Source organism: Bombina bombina, chromosome 8 (assembly GCF_027579735.1).
Source record: "Bombina bombina isolate aBomBom1 chromosome 8, aBomBom1.pri, whole genome shotgun sequence".
Classification (NCBI taxonomy): domain Eukaryota; kingdom Metazoa; phylum Chordata; class Amphibia; order Anura; family Bombinatoridae; genus Bombina; species Bombina bombina.
This window is the reverse complement of record NC_069506.1, coordinates 991933-1007017: the sequence shown is the minus strand read 5'-3', so window position 1 is coordinate 1007017 and position 15085 is coordinate 991933. Positions and strand designations below refer to the sequence as shown.

Below are 15085 nucleotides of genomic sequence, written 5' to 3'. Positions count from 1 at the left end.
CCAGCAGTCTCATAGGCTAAGCGGATTAAGCTTCTTAGCCAAAAAGAAAAAGAGGTTGCCGAAGCCTTTTGACCTCTCCTCTGTCCAGAGTAGACAACAAACAAAGCAGATGTTTGACGAAAATCTTTAGTAGCTTGTAAGTAAAACTTTAAAGCACGGACCACGTCCAGATTGTGTAACACAAGGATGGAACCACAATCTCTTGATTGATATTCTTATTAGATACCACCTTAGGTAAGAACCCAGGTTTGGTACGCAGGACTACCTTATCCGTATGAAAAATCAGATAAGGAGAATCACATTGTAAGGAAGATAGCTCAGAGACTCTACGAGCAGAGGAAATAGCTACCAAAAAAAAAAAAAAGAACTTTCCAAGATAAAAGTTTGATATCTATGGAATGAAGAGGTTCAAACGGAACTCCTTGAAGAACCTTAAGAACCAAGTTTAAGCTCCATGGTGGAGCAACAGGTTTAAACACAGGCTTGATTCAAACTAAAGCCTGACAAAATGCCTGAACGTCTGGAACATCTGCCAGACGCTAGTGCAAAAGAATAGACAGAGCAAAAATCTGTCCCTTTAAGAAACTAGCTGACAATCCTTTTTCCAAACCTTCTTGGAGAAAAGATAAAATCCTAGGAATCCTGACCTTACTCCATGAGTAACCCTTGGATTCACACCAATAAAGATATCTACGCCATACCTTATGGTAAATTTTCCTGGTGACAGGCTTTCGTGCCTGTATTAAGGTATCAATAACTGACTTGGAGAAGCCACGCTTTGATAAAATCAAGTGTTCAATCTCCAGGCAGTCAGCCTCAGAGAAATTAGATTTGGTTGGATGAAAGGACCCTGAAGTAGAAGGTCCTGTCTCAGAGGCAGAGACCATGGTGGAAAGGATGACATGTCCACTAGATCTGCATACCAGGTCCTGCGTGGCCACGCAGGTGCTATCAGAATCACTGATGCTCTCTCCCTGCTTGATCTTGGCAATCAGTCGAGGGAGCAGAGGAAACGGTGGAAACACATAAGCCAGGTTGAAAGACCAGGGCGCTGCTAGAGTATCCATCAGTGTCGCCTTGGGATCCCTGGACCTGGATCCGTAACGCGGAAGCTTGGCGTTCTGGTGAGACTCCATGAGATCCAGTTCTGGTTTGCCCCAACGGAGAATCAGTTGTGCAAATACCTCCGGATGGAGTTCCCACTCTCCCGGATGAAAAGTCTGACGACTTAGAAAATCCGCTTCCCAGTGCTCTACACCTGGGATATGGATAGCTGATAGGTGGCAAGAGTGAATCTATGCCCAGTGAATTATTTTTGAAACTTCTAACATCTCTAGGGAACTTCTTGTTCCCCCTCGATGGTTGATGTAAGCTACAGTCGTGATGTTGACCGACTGAAAACTGATGTACCTCAGAGTTGCTAACTGAGGCCAAACCTGAAGAGCCTTGAATATCGCTCTTAGTTCCAGAATATTTATTGGAAGGAGAGAATCCTCCTGAGTCCACGATCCCTGAGCCTTCAGGGAGTTCTAGACTGCACCCCAACCTAGAAGGCTGGCATTTGTTGTTACAATAGTCCAATCTGGCCTGCGAAGGTCATACCTTTGGACAGATGGACCCGAGATAGCCACCAGGGAAGAGGATCCCTGGTCTCTTGGTCCAGATTCAGTTGAGGGGCCAAATCTGTGTAATCCCCGCTCCACTGACTGAGCCTGCATAGTTGCAGCGGTCTGAGATGTAAGCGTGCAAACGGCACTATGTCCATTGCCGCTACCATTAAGCCGATTACTTCTATACACTGAGCCACCAAAGGGCACGGAATGGAATGAAGAACCCGACAGGAATTTAGCTTTAATAACCTGGACTCCGTCAATGTAAATTTTCATTTCTACAGAATCTATCAGAGTCCCTAGAAAGGAAACTCTTGTGAGTGGGGATAGAGAACACTTTTCCTCGTTCACTTTCCACCCATGCGACCTCAGAAATGCCAGTACTACGTCCGTATGAGACTTGGCAATTTGGAAGTTTGACGCCTGTATCAGGATGACGTCTAAATAAGGGGCTACTGCTATGCCCCGCGGCCTTAGGACCGACAAAAGCGACCCTAGAACCTTGGTAAAGATTCTTGGGGCTGTAGCTAATCCAAAGGGAAGAGCTACAACTGGTAATGTCTGTCTTGAAAGGCAAACCTGAGAAACCGATGATGATCTTTGTGTATCGGAATGTGAAGATAAGCATCCTTTAGATCCACTGTAGTCATATATTGACCCTCCTGGATCAGTGGTAGGATGGTACGAATAGTTTCCATCATGAACGACGGAACTTGTTTAAGATCTTTAGATCCAAAATCGGTCTGAAGGTTCCCTCTTTTTTGGGAACCACAAACAGATTTGAGTAAAAACCCTGTTCCTGTTCCTCCTTTGGAACTGGATGGATCACTCCCATAACTAGGAGGTCTCGTACACAGTGTAAGAATGCCTCTCTCTTTATCTGGTTTGCAGATAATTGTGAAAGGTGAAATCTCCCTTTTGGGGGGGAAGCTTTGAAGTCCAGAAGATATCCCTGGGATATAATTTCCAACGCCCAGGGATCCTGAACATCTCTTGCCCACGCCTGGGCGAAGAGTGAAAGTCTGCCCCCTACTAGATCCGTTACCGGATAGGGGGTCGTTCCTTCATGCTGTCTTAGAGGCAGCAGCAGGCTTTTTGACCTGCTTACCTTTTTTCCAGGTCTGGTTTGGTCTCCAGACCGTCTTGGATTGAGCAAAAGTTCCCTCTTGTTTATTATTAGAGGAAGTTGATGCCGCACCTGCCTTGAAGTTTCGAAAGGCACGAAAATTAGACTGTCCTAGATTTGGACCTGTCCTGAGGAAGGGCACGACCCTTTCCTCCCGTGATATCAGCAATAATCTCCTTCAAACCAGGCCCGAATAGGGTCTGCCCCTTGAAGGGAATGTTAAGTAGCTTAGATTTTAAAGTCACGTCAGCTGACCATGATTTAAGCCATAGCGCTCTGCGCGCCTGTATAGCAAAACCAGAATTCTTAGCCGTTAGTTTATTCAAATGAACAATGGCATCAGAAATAAAATAATTGGCTAGCTTAAGTGCTCTAAGTTTGCCAAGTATGTCATCCAATGGAGTCTCTACCTGTAAAGCCTCTTCCAGAGACTCAAACCAGTATGCCGCAGCAGCAGTGACAGGGGCAATGCATGCAATGGGCTGTAGGATAAAACCTTGTTGAATAAATATTTTCTTAAGGTAAACTTCTAATTTTTTATCCATTGGATCTAAAAAAGCACAACTGTCCTCGACAGGGATAGTAGTACGCTTTGCTAGAGTAGAAACTGCTCCCTCCACCTTAGGGACTGTCTGCCATAAGTCCCGTGTGGTGGCGTCTATTGGAAAACATTTTTCTAAAAATAGGAGGGGAAGAGAACGGCACACCTGGTCTATCCCATTCCTTATTAATAATTTCTGTAAACCTTTTAAGTATTGGAAAAACATCAGTACACACCAGCACTGCAAAGCATTTATCCAGTCTACAAAATTTCTCTGGCACTGCAATGGTATCACAGTCATTCAGAGCAGCTAAAACCTCCCTTAGTAACACGCGGAGGTGTTCAAGCTTAAATTTAAATGTAGAAATATTAGAATCAGGTATCTTTCCTGAGTCATTAACATCACCCACTGACTGAAGCTCTCCTTCCTCAGCTTCTGCATATTGTGAGGCAGTATCAGACATGGTTCTTAAAGCGTCAGTATGCTCTGCATTTTGTCTCACCCCAGAGCTATCTCGCTAACCTCTAAGTTCAGGTAGTCTGGCTAATACAGCTGAAAGTGTATTATCCATGACTGCCGCCATGTCTTGTAAAGTAAACGCTATGGGCGCCCTAGATGTACTTGGCGCCATTTGAGCGTGAGTCCCTTGGGCGGGAGTCAAAGGGTCTGACATGTGGGGAGAGTTAGTCGGCATAACTTTCCCCTCGTCAGATTCCTCTGGTGATAATTTTTTTTAAAAACAGAATATGATCTTTATTGCATAAAATGAAATCAGTACATTTGGTACACATTCTAAGAGGGGGTTCCACCATGGCTTTTAAACATAATGAACAAGGAGATTCTTCTCTGTCAGACATGTTTATACAAACTAGCAATGAGACTAGCAAGCTTGGAAAACACTTTAAATCAAGTTAACAAGCAAATATAAAAAAACGGTACTGTGCCTTTAAGAGAAACAAATTTTGTCAGAATTTGAAAAACAGTGAAAAAAAGGAGTAAATCAAACGAATTTTTTACAGTGTATGTAATGGGCTAGCAGAGCATTGCATCCACTTGCAAACGGATGATTAACCCCTTAGTTCAAAAAACGGATAAAAAAACGAAATAGACGTTTTTTTACAGTCACAACCAACTGCCACAGCAAGCTGTGGTCCTACCTTCCCCAATAAACGACTTTGGAAAGCCTTTGAGCCCTTTAGAGATGTTCTATAGCATACAGGGGACTCCTGAGGGAAGCTGGATGTCACAGTTTGTAATTTTAACTGCACCAACTGTAACTTTTATACTATAACAGTGGAAAGCCTCAGTAAAACTGTTTCTAGTCAAAATTTAAGCCAGCCATGTGGAAAAAACTAGGCCCCAATAAAGTTTTATCACCAAAGCATATATAAAAACGATTAAACATGCCAGCAAACGTTTTATATTGCAATATCATAAGGGTATTACCCCTGGGAGTAAGCATGATACCAGTCGTTATTAAATCACTGTATTCAGGCTTAACTTACATTAATCCGGTATCAGCAGCATTTTCTAGTGTTTTCCATCTCTAGAAAAAATTATAACTGCACATACCTGATAGCAGAATAAACTGCACGCCATTCTCTCGCTGAAGTTACCTCATCTGTGTAATCCCCTCAGACATATGTGAGAACAGCAATGGATCTTAGTTACAACCTGCTAAGATCATAGAAACCTTAGGCAGATTCTTCTTCTATTTACTGCCTGAGATAAAATAGCACAACTCCGGTACTATTTAAAAATAACAAACTTTTGATTGAAGAAAATAAACTATATTTAACCTTTCTCTCCTACAACATCCTAGCTTGTTGAGAGTTGCAAGAGAATGACTGGCTATGACAGTTAGGGGAGGAGCTATATTACAGCTCTGCTGTGGGTGTCCTCTTGCAACTTCCTGTTGGGAATGAGAATATCCCACAAGTAATGGATGATCCGTGGACTGGATACACCTTACAAGAGAAACACACTTTGCAAAAAAACGTTACTGTGCCTTTAAGAAATAAAAAAGGCACACAATTTTCCAAAACAGTGAAAAATGCACCAAACTTTTTGAAATTTTCACAGTGTGTACCTAAAGCATTGGTAAGATTGCACAACTAGCAAGAAAAACGAATAACCCCTTGATGCCCAAACCGGATCAATAGTAAGCTAACAGACCAGTTAAAACAACTTTAGCACCTTGCCACAGCTCTGCTGTGGCCCTACCTTCCCTTAGGAGTCAGTTTTATGGGGAAAAAGCTTCTTATGGGTCCTCAAACTGTAGCAGGAGCCTCCATGTGAACACAGTCTGAAGATCTAGTCAATCTAACTGCGCATCTGAGGGGCAAAACTAGGCCCCTCCCACCTTACTCCGGTGCTGTGAGGCCTAAGGAAACACTCCTAAGAGTTATAATATTAGCCATGTGGGTAACAACCCCTGAAAGAAACCCAAAGGGACCTTCAAAGTGTCTCAAAAAACGATATTTATAAGTAAAAACCGTTTGCCATAAAATAGTGTCAACCAGCATAAATTAGCCCTGTTATGTAAGCTTGTAATTCCATACTTAGTCTCTGAATAAAGCTTACCCTTCCCTCATGGGGATCTTATCAGTCTTTTCCAGCATTATCACAGTCTTGTCTAGAAATAAATGACTGAACATACCTTATTGCAGCCTAACCTGCAAACCGTTCCCCCCAAGTTTTCTTGTACTCCTCAGTCCTATGTGGGAACAGCAGTGGATTTTAGTTACAACATGCTAAAATCATCTTCCTCCCTGCAGAAATCTTCATCTCTTTTCTGCTGGAGAGTAAATAGTACACACCGGTACCATTTAAAATAACAAACTTTTGCTTGCAGAACAAAAACGACAAATCTAACACCACACCACATTCACTTTACCACATTCACTTTACCCTTCCGAGAGGGACCCTATTGCTTAGAGCCGGCAAAGAGAATGACTGGGGGGTGGAGCTAGAGGGGGAGCTATATGGACAGCTCTGCTGTGTGCTCTCTTTGCCACTTCCTGTTAGGAAGGAGAATATCCCACAAGTAAAGGATGAATGCGTGGACTGGATACACCTTACAAGAGAAAACTAACTTCATAAACCAAAGCTACATATTTCAATGTGAAACGCTCCTCAGATATAAAGCTTACGTTTTATGCAGCTTCCAGTCCTTGTAATGGCGATATGTTAAACCGTAACTACTGCACTCTTGTGTAATATCGCCTCATGTATTAGCACAGCGCTCACCTTTATTAGCTGCCTCATCAGATTCCTTATACATTCCAAGAAAGAAGTACGTACACGCCAGATCCACCCACACATCAGGGTTACAGCCGTCTTGTTGGCTCAGGGACCTGAACACCTAAACAATGGCGGCACAATATAGTATTAACATGGTGTGTGCGTCTTTAGTTTTAGACATAGGCCGTGAAAACAACACTGTAAAATGTTTAACGGTGCAATATTTTCATTATTTATTTTGTCCCTTTTTATGTAATTTAGCTCTGAAAATTAAGCAATTTCTAACCCTCAAATTCATTAGCTAGTTGCATGCACTAAATTCCATTTACACATTGAAGGGGCAGTCTAGTCAAAAAATTTAATTTTATGATTCAGATAGGGCATGTAATTTGAAACAACTTTCCAATTTACTTTTATCATCAAATTTGCTTTGTTCTCTTGGTTTTCTTTGTTGAAAGCTAAACATAGGTAGGCTCATATGCGAATTTCTAAGCCATTGAAGGACGACTCTTATCTCATTTTGCATTTTAACAGTTTCACAGCTAGAGGACGCTAGTTTATGTGTGTCATATAGATAACATTGTGCTCAAGCCTGTGCAGTTATTTATGAGTCAGCAGTGATTGGCTAAAATGCAAGTCTGTCAAAAGAAAGAAAATAAGGTGGCAGTCTGCAGAGGCTTAGATACAAGGTAATCACAGAGGTAAAAAGTGTATTAATATAACGGAGATAAGGGAGCAGTCTGCAGAGGCTTAGATACAAGGTAATCACAGAGGTAAAAACATAATTTATGCTTACCTGATTAATTTATTTCTCTTGTGGTATATCCAGTCCACGGATCATCCATTACTTGTGGGATATTCTCATTCCCAACAGGAAGTTGCAAGAGGAAACCCACAGCAGAGCTGTCTATATAGCTCCTCCCCTAACTGCCATATCCAGTCATTCGACCGAAAACAAGCAGAGAAAGGAGAAACCATAGGGTGCAGTGGTGACTGTGGTTTAAAGTTAAAAAATACCTGCCTTAAAATGACAGGGCGGGCCGTGGACTGGATACACCACAAGAGAAATAAATTTATCAGGTAAGCATAAATTATGTTTTCTCTTGTAAGGTGTATCCAGTCCACGGATCATCCATTACTTGTGGGATACCAATACCAAAGCTAAAGTACACGGATGAAGGGAGGGACAAGGCAGGTACTTGGAAGGCACCACTGCCTGTAAGACCTTTCTCCCAAAAATAGCCTCAGAGGAAGCAAAAGTATTGAATTTGTAGAATTTAGAAAAAGTATGAAGCGAAGACCAAGTCGCCGCCTTACAAATCTGTTCAACAGAGGCCTCATTTTTAAAAGCCCATGTGGAAGCTACCGCTCTAGTGGAATGAGCTGTAATTATTTCAGGAGGCTGCTGGCCAGCAGTCTCATAAGCTAAGCGTATTATACTTCTTAGCCAAAAAGATAGAGAAGTTGCCGAAGCCTTTTGGCCTCTCCTCTGTCCAGAGTAGACAACAAACAAAGCAGATGTTTGACGAAAATCCTTCGTAGCTTGTAAATAAAACTTTAAAGCACGAACCACATCAAGATTGTATAAAAGACGTTCCTTCTTTGAGGAAGGGTTAGGACATAATGAAGGAACAACAATCTCCTGATTGATGTTCTTATTATATACTACCTACAGGTTTGGTACGCAAAACTACCTTATCTGCATGGAAAATCAGATAAGGGGAATCACACTGTAAAGCAGATAACTCCGAAACTCTTCGAGCCGAGGAGATAGCTACTAGAAACAGAACTTTCCAAGATAAAAGTTTAATATCTATGGAATGCAGAGGTTCAAACGGAACCCCTTGAAGAACCTTAAGAACTAAATTTAAACTCCATGGCGGAGCAACAGGTTTAAACACAGGCTTAATTCTAACTAAAGCCTGACAAAACACCTGAACGTCTGGAACCTCAGCCAGACGTTTGTGCAAAAGAATAGACAGAGCAGAAATCTGTCCCTTTAAGGAACTAGCAGACAATCCTTTCTCCAATCCCTCCTGGAGAAAATATAAAATTCTGGGAATCCTGACTTTACTCCATGAGTAACCCTTGGATTCACACCAATGAAGATATTTACACCATATCTTATGATAGATTTTCCTGGTGACAGGCTTTCGAGCCTGAATTAAGGCATCAATGACCGACTCGGAAAAATCACGCTTTGATAGAATCAAGCGTTCAATCTCCAAGCAGTAAGATGCAGAGAAATTAGATTTGGATGTTTGAAAGGACCTTGAAGTAGAAGGTCCTGTCTCAGCAGCAGAGTCCATGGTGAAAAGGATGACATGTCCACCAGATCTGCATACCAAGTCCTGCGTGGCCACGCAGGAGCTATCAAAATCACTGAAGCTCTCTCCTGCTTGATCTTGGAAATCAGACGAGGGAGCAGAGGAAACGGTGGAAACACATAAGCCAGGCTGAAGGACCAGGGCGCTGCTAGAGCATCTATCAGCGCTGCCTTGGGATCCCTGGACCTGGACCAGTAACAAGGAAGCTTGGCGTTCTGAGGAGACGCCATGAGATCCAGTTCTGGTTTGCCCCATTGTTGAATCAACTGGGAAAATACCTCCAGATGGAGTTCCCACTACTCCGGATGAAAAGTCTGCCGACTTAAAAAATCCGCCTCCCAGTTCTCTACTCCTGGGATATGGATAGCTGAGAGATGGTAAGAGAGAACCTCTGCCCATAGAATTATCTTTGAAACCTCCAACAATCGCCAGGGGGCTCTTTGTACCCCCCTGATGGTTGACATAGGCTACAGTCGTGATATTGTCTGACTGAAATCTGATGAACCTGACCGCAGCTAGCTGAGGCCAAGCCTGAAGAGCATTGAATATCGCTCTTAGTTCCAGAATGTTTATCGGAAGGAGGGCTTCCTCCTGAGTCCACGAACCCTGAGCCTTCAGGGAGTTCCAGACTGCGCCCCAGCCCAGAAGGCTGGCATCTGTCGTCACTATAGTCCATTCTGGCCTGCGGAAGCTCATTCCCCTGGACAGATGGACCCGAGATAGCCACCAGAGAAGAGAATCTCTGGTCTCTTGATCCAGATTTAGCAGAGGGGACAAATCTGTGTAATCCCCATTCCACTGATTGAGCATGCAAAGTTGCAGTGGTCTGAGATGTAGGCGGGCAAACGGAACTATGTCCATTGCCGCTACCATTAAGCCGATTACTTCCATACACTGAGCCACTGACGGCTGAGAAGTGGAATAAAGAGCACGGCAGGAAGTTAGAAGCTTTGACAACCTGACCTCTGTCAGAAAAATCTTCATTTCTACTGAATCTATGAGAGTTCCTAGGAAGGAAACTCTTGTGAGAGGGGAGAGAGAACTCTTTTCTTCGTTCACCTTCCACCCGTGAGACCTCAGAAAGGCCAGAACAATGTCCGTATGGGACTTGGCGATTTGAAAAGTCGACGTCTGTATCAGAATGTCGTCTAGGTAAGGGGCCACCGCTATGCCCCGTGGCCTTAGAACCGCCAGTAGGGACCCTAGAACCTTTGTAAAGATTCTTTGTGCCGTGGCTCACCCGAAGGGAAGAGCCACAAACTGGTAATGCCTGTCTAGGAAGGCAAACCTGAGAAACCGATGATGATCTCTGTGTATCGGAATGTGGAGATAAGCATCCTTTAAGTCCACGGTAGTCATATATTGACCCTCCTGGATCAAAAGGTAGGATGGTTCGAAAAGTCTCCATCTTGAAGGATGGGACCCTGAGAAATTTGTTTAGGATCTTGAGATCCAAGATTGGTCTGAAAGTTCCCTCTTTTTTGGGAACTATAAACAGATTTGAATAGAATCCTTGCCCCTGTTCCTCCCTTGGAACTGGGTGGATCACTCCCATGACCAGAAGGTCTTGAACACAACGTAAGAATGCCTCTCTCTTTATCTGGTTTGCAGATAATTGTAAGAGATGAAATCTCCCTTTTGGAATCCAGAAGATATCCCTGGGAAACAATCTCCAGAGCCCAGGGATCCTGGACATCTCTTGCCCAAGCCTAGGCGAAGAGAGAAAGTCTGCCCCAACTAGATACGGTCCCGGATCGGGGGCTACTCCTTCATGCTGTCTTAGAGGCAGCATCAGGTTTTTTGGCCTGCTTTCCCTTGCTCCAAGCCTGGTTAGGTCTCCAGACTGGCTTGGACTGGGCAAAATTTCCTTCTTGTTTTGTAGTAGAGGAAGTTGAAGCTGCGCCACTCTTGAAGTTCCGAAAGGAACGAAAATTAGTCTGTTTGGTCCTTAACTTGTTGGACCTATCCTGGGGAAGGGCGTGGCCTTTCCCTCCAGTAATATCAGCAATGATCTCCTTCAGTTCAGGCCCGAAAAAGGGTCTGCCCTTTGAAGGGAATGTTGAGAAGCTTAGACTTTGAAGAAACGTCAGCTGACCAGGATTTAAGCCATAGCGCCCTACGCGCCTGAATGGCAAAACCTGAATTCTTAGCCGTTAGCTTGGTTAAATGAAAAACGGCGTCAGAAATAAATGAATTGGCTAACTTAAGAGCTTTAAGCCTGTCTAGGATATCATCCAATGGGGTCTCCACCTGCAGAGCCTCTTCAAGAGACTCAAACCAGAAAGCCACTGCCGCAGTGACTGGGGCAATGCATGCAAGAGGCTGGAGAATAAAGCCTTCTTGTATAAAGATTTTCTTAAGGAAACCCTCTAATTTTTTATCCATTGGATCTAGGAAAGCACAACTGTCCTTGACGGGGATAGTTGTACGCTTAGCTAGGGTAGATACTGCTCCCTCCACCTTAGGGACCGTCTGCCACGAGTCCCGTGTAGCGACATCTATGGGAAACATCTTTTTAAACGCAGGAGGGGGAGAGAACGGTACATGTGGTCTATCCCATTCCCTCGTAATAATTTCTGAAAACCTCTTAGGGATTGGAAAAACATCAGTGTAAACAGGCACTGCAAACTATTTGTCCATTTTACACAATTTCGCTGGGACTACAATGGTGTCACAGTCATCCAGAGTTGCTAAAACCTCCCTGAGCAACAAACGGAGGTGTTCAAGCTTAAATTTAAATGCTGTCATTTCAGAGTCAGACTGGAGTAACACCTTCCCTGAATCAGAAATGTCACCCACAGATAGAAGCTCTCCTGCTTCGGCTTCTGTACATTGTGAGGGTATATCAGACATAGCTACTAAAGCGTCAGAAAGCTCTGTATTTGTTCTAGCCCCAGAGCTGTCTCGCTTTCCTTGTAACCCTGGCAGTTTGGACAATACCTCTGTGAGGGTATGATTCATAACTGCCGCCATGTCTTGTAAGGTAGACGCATTGGACGCGCCAGATGTACTTGGCGTCACTTGCGCGGGAGATATAGGTTCTGACACATTGGGAGAGCTAGGTGGTTTGACCTCCCTTTTGTCAGTCTGAGAAACCTCTGGTGATAAATCCTTATAACCCATAATATGGTCTTTATAACTTATAGAAAGGTCAGTGCATTTGGCACACATTCTAAGAGGGGGTTCCACAATGGCTTCTAAACATAATGAACAAGGAGTTTCCTCTATGTCAGACATGTTTAACAGACTAGTAATGAGACCAGCAAGCTTGGAAAACACTTTAATAAATGTGAAAAAGCAATTAAATAAAAACGGTACTGTGCCTTTAAGAGAAAAAAACTACCTCAAACTGCAAAACAGTGATAAAAAGTAGTAAACTCTACGAATTTTTTACAGTGTGTATAAGAGACTAAAGCAGCATTGCACCCACTTGCAAATGGATGATTAACCCCTTAGGCCCCAAAACGGATTAGAAAACGGAAAAAACGTTAACAAACAGTCAAACACACTTCCACAGCTCTGCTGTGGCCCTACCTGCCCTTAAACACGTTTTTGCAGGAAAAACACCCTCTATAGTGGTCCTAGATGCCAGAGGACATCCTTTAGGGAAGTTGGATGTCTCAGTCTGAATATCAACTGCGCATAAAGTGCGCAAAAATAGGCCCCTCCCACCATGCACTGAATGTCAGAGGGCCTTAAAAAAAGTACTCCTAGGAGTGATCTAACAAGCCATGTGGAAAACTAGGCCCCAAATAAAGATTTATCACCCTCAGAGAAAAAACGTTTTTACTATAAAACATGCAAACGTTTTTACACTAAGTAATATGAGTATTAATATGAATATTACCCTTTTTTGCAAGCCTGATCCCAGTCGTTGTTAAATCACTGTATCAGGCTTACCTCAAATATACCAGGCACTGTCAGCATTTTCTAGACCTTATCATCTCTCTAGAAAAAAATATACTGAACATACCTCAAAGCAGGTAATCTGCAGACCGTCCCCCCAACTGAAGTTTTCTTTCCATACTCTTCAGTTATGTGTGAGAACAGCAATGGACCTTAGTTACAAACCGCTAAGATCATCAAACCTCCAGGCAGAATTCTAATTCCAATTTCTGCCTGAGAGTAAAACAGTACAACGCCGGTACCATTTAAAAATAACAAACTTTTGATTGAAGGTAAAAACTACACTAAGTCACCACATCTCTCTTGATACTTCCTTTCTTGTCGAGAGCTGCAAGAGAATGACTGGGGTGGCAGTTAGGGGAGGAGCTATATAGACAGCTCTGCTGTGGGTGTCCTCTTGCAGCTTCCTGTTGGGAAGGAGAATATCCCACAAGTAATGGATGAATCCGTGGACTGGATACACCTTTACAAGAGAAAGTATATTAATATAACTGAGATAAGGAGCAGTCTGCAGAGGCTTAGATACAGTGTAATCACAGAGGTAAAAAGTATATTAATATAACTGAGATAAGGAGCAGTCAGCAGAGGCTTAGATACAAGATAATCACAGAGGTAAAAAGTATATTAATATAACTGAGATAAGGAGCAGTCTGCAGAGGTTTAGATACAAGGTAATCACAGAGATAAAAAGTATATTAATATAACTGAGATAATGGGCAGTCTGCAGAGGCTTAGATACAGGGTAATCACAGAGGTAAAAAGTATATTAATATAACTGAGATAATGGGCAGCCTGCAGAGGCTTAGATACAGGGTAATCACAGAGGTAAAAAGTATATTAATATAACCGTGTTGGTTATGCAAAACTGGGGAATGGGTAATAAAGGGATTAGCCATCTTTTTAAACAATAACAATTCAAGAGTAGATGGTCCCGTTAACCCTTTCTGGTTACTGTAACTGACATCACACATTTCAGCTTCAGAAATTGTCCGACACATTTACCTCTAAAGACCTTTTGTAATCTCCCAGATGAAAGGAACAGTATCCAATCCACAGGTCTGTGTCCTCTTCACTTTCCCCAACCTGGCGTTTAAACTATCAGCAGATATAAAGAGAATTAAGATCACTTGAATCACCTGCCGCTTATACAAGAAACAGGAGTTTTATACCAAAACAAACTTAGATGTTAACACAAAAGTGATTTAATCAAATGAATGCTGATGAGTAACTTATTCCTGGCTTGCTCACCTCTAGCAGGGTCAGCGCACCTGTGAAGTCACGAGACGCCAACAGCTCATCTAGTTTGGGAACTTTCTTCCCTTTCTGCTTGCGCTTCCCCACCTGCTGTAGATCACTGCCTACGGCAGGTTTGGCTCTTGAAAGCATCTGAAAGACAAAAGATGTGGATCAGTATAGGTCAGAGCAGTGGTTCCCAAAGTGGGTGGTACTGCCCCCTGGGGGGGCTAGCATTACTGAAGGGGGCACTGATAGGCATGAGAGATGGACGGGTCCTGGGAATAACAAAGGGGCACTAGTAGGTCAGGAGTGGGTGCCGTCACGCTCAATGATCATAGTTAGTCTAGAGGTCTAAAGCGAAACAACTTTCCTGCTCTGACACCGATAGATTGCAGCCATGTGTATGGAAAGATCACATTCTTTATTTAGCAGTGCTGTACAGGTCTGAATTATTGTGTAGTAACAGGAAACATAGCAAAAGACCTGTTGTGCACAGTCATCTGACACCAAGCAAATAAACCAACTGCAGATGTCTACTCCTAAGTCCCATAAAACCAGTATCCCTTCACCAGGCTTATCTCATAAACATGTTTTTCTAGTGAAGAATCTCTCTAACTATAAAGAGCTTGTATTACAAATACCAACATAACACAATTTGAATCAATAAAGCTACAAATGTAATTGAAAATTTGAATAAAATAATATTTATGCTTACCTGATAAATTTATTTTTTTCCCGGGCATGGAGAGTCTGCAACGTCACTCCAATTACTAGTGGGATATTCAACTCCTGGCCAGCAGGAGGAGGCAAAGAGCCCCCCAGCATAGCTGTTAGGTGTAACTGCCTTACCCATAACATCCAGTCATTCAGCCAAAGGAAAATGGAAAAAGAAGAAACACAAAAGGTGAAAAAGGTGCTTGAGGTTTACTCAAAAAAAAAACTGCCGAATTATAATTAAGAGATGGCGGGGTCGTGGACTCTCCATGCCGAAAAGAAAGAAATTTATCAGGTAAGTATAAATGTTGTTTTCTTTCCTAAGACATGGAGAGTCCACAACGTCATTCCAATTACTAGTAGAAACCAACACCCAAGCTA

General features: G+C 42.9%; 1 protein-coding gene across 1 annotated transcript in view; it reads right to left on the bottom strand.

The window, feature by feature from the left end:
• Nucleotides 1-15085, bottom strand: part of IFT56 (intraflagellar transport 56) — a 291153-nt gene that overhangs the window by 216071 nt on the left and 59997 nt on the right. Inside the window, exons 2-4 of the mRNA XM_053690101.1 lie at nt 14003-14140; nt 13757-13849; nt 6528-6642 (exon numbers count right to left, since the gene is read on the bottom strand). Coding sequence (XP_053546076.1) covers nt 6528-6642; nt 13757-13849; nt 14003-14140 — 346 coding nt within the window. The remainder of the gene's footprint in view (nt 1-6527; nt 6643-13756; nt 13850-14002; nt 14141-15085) is intronic.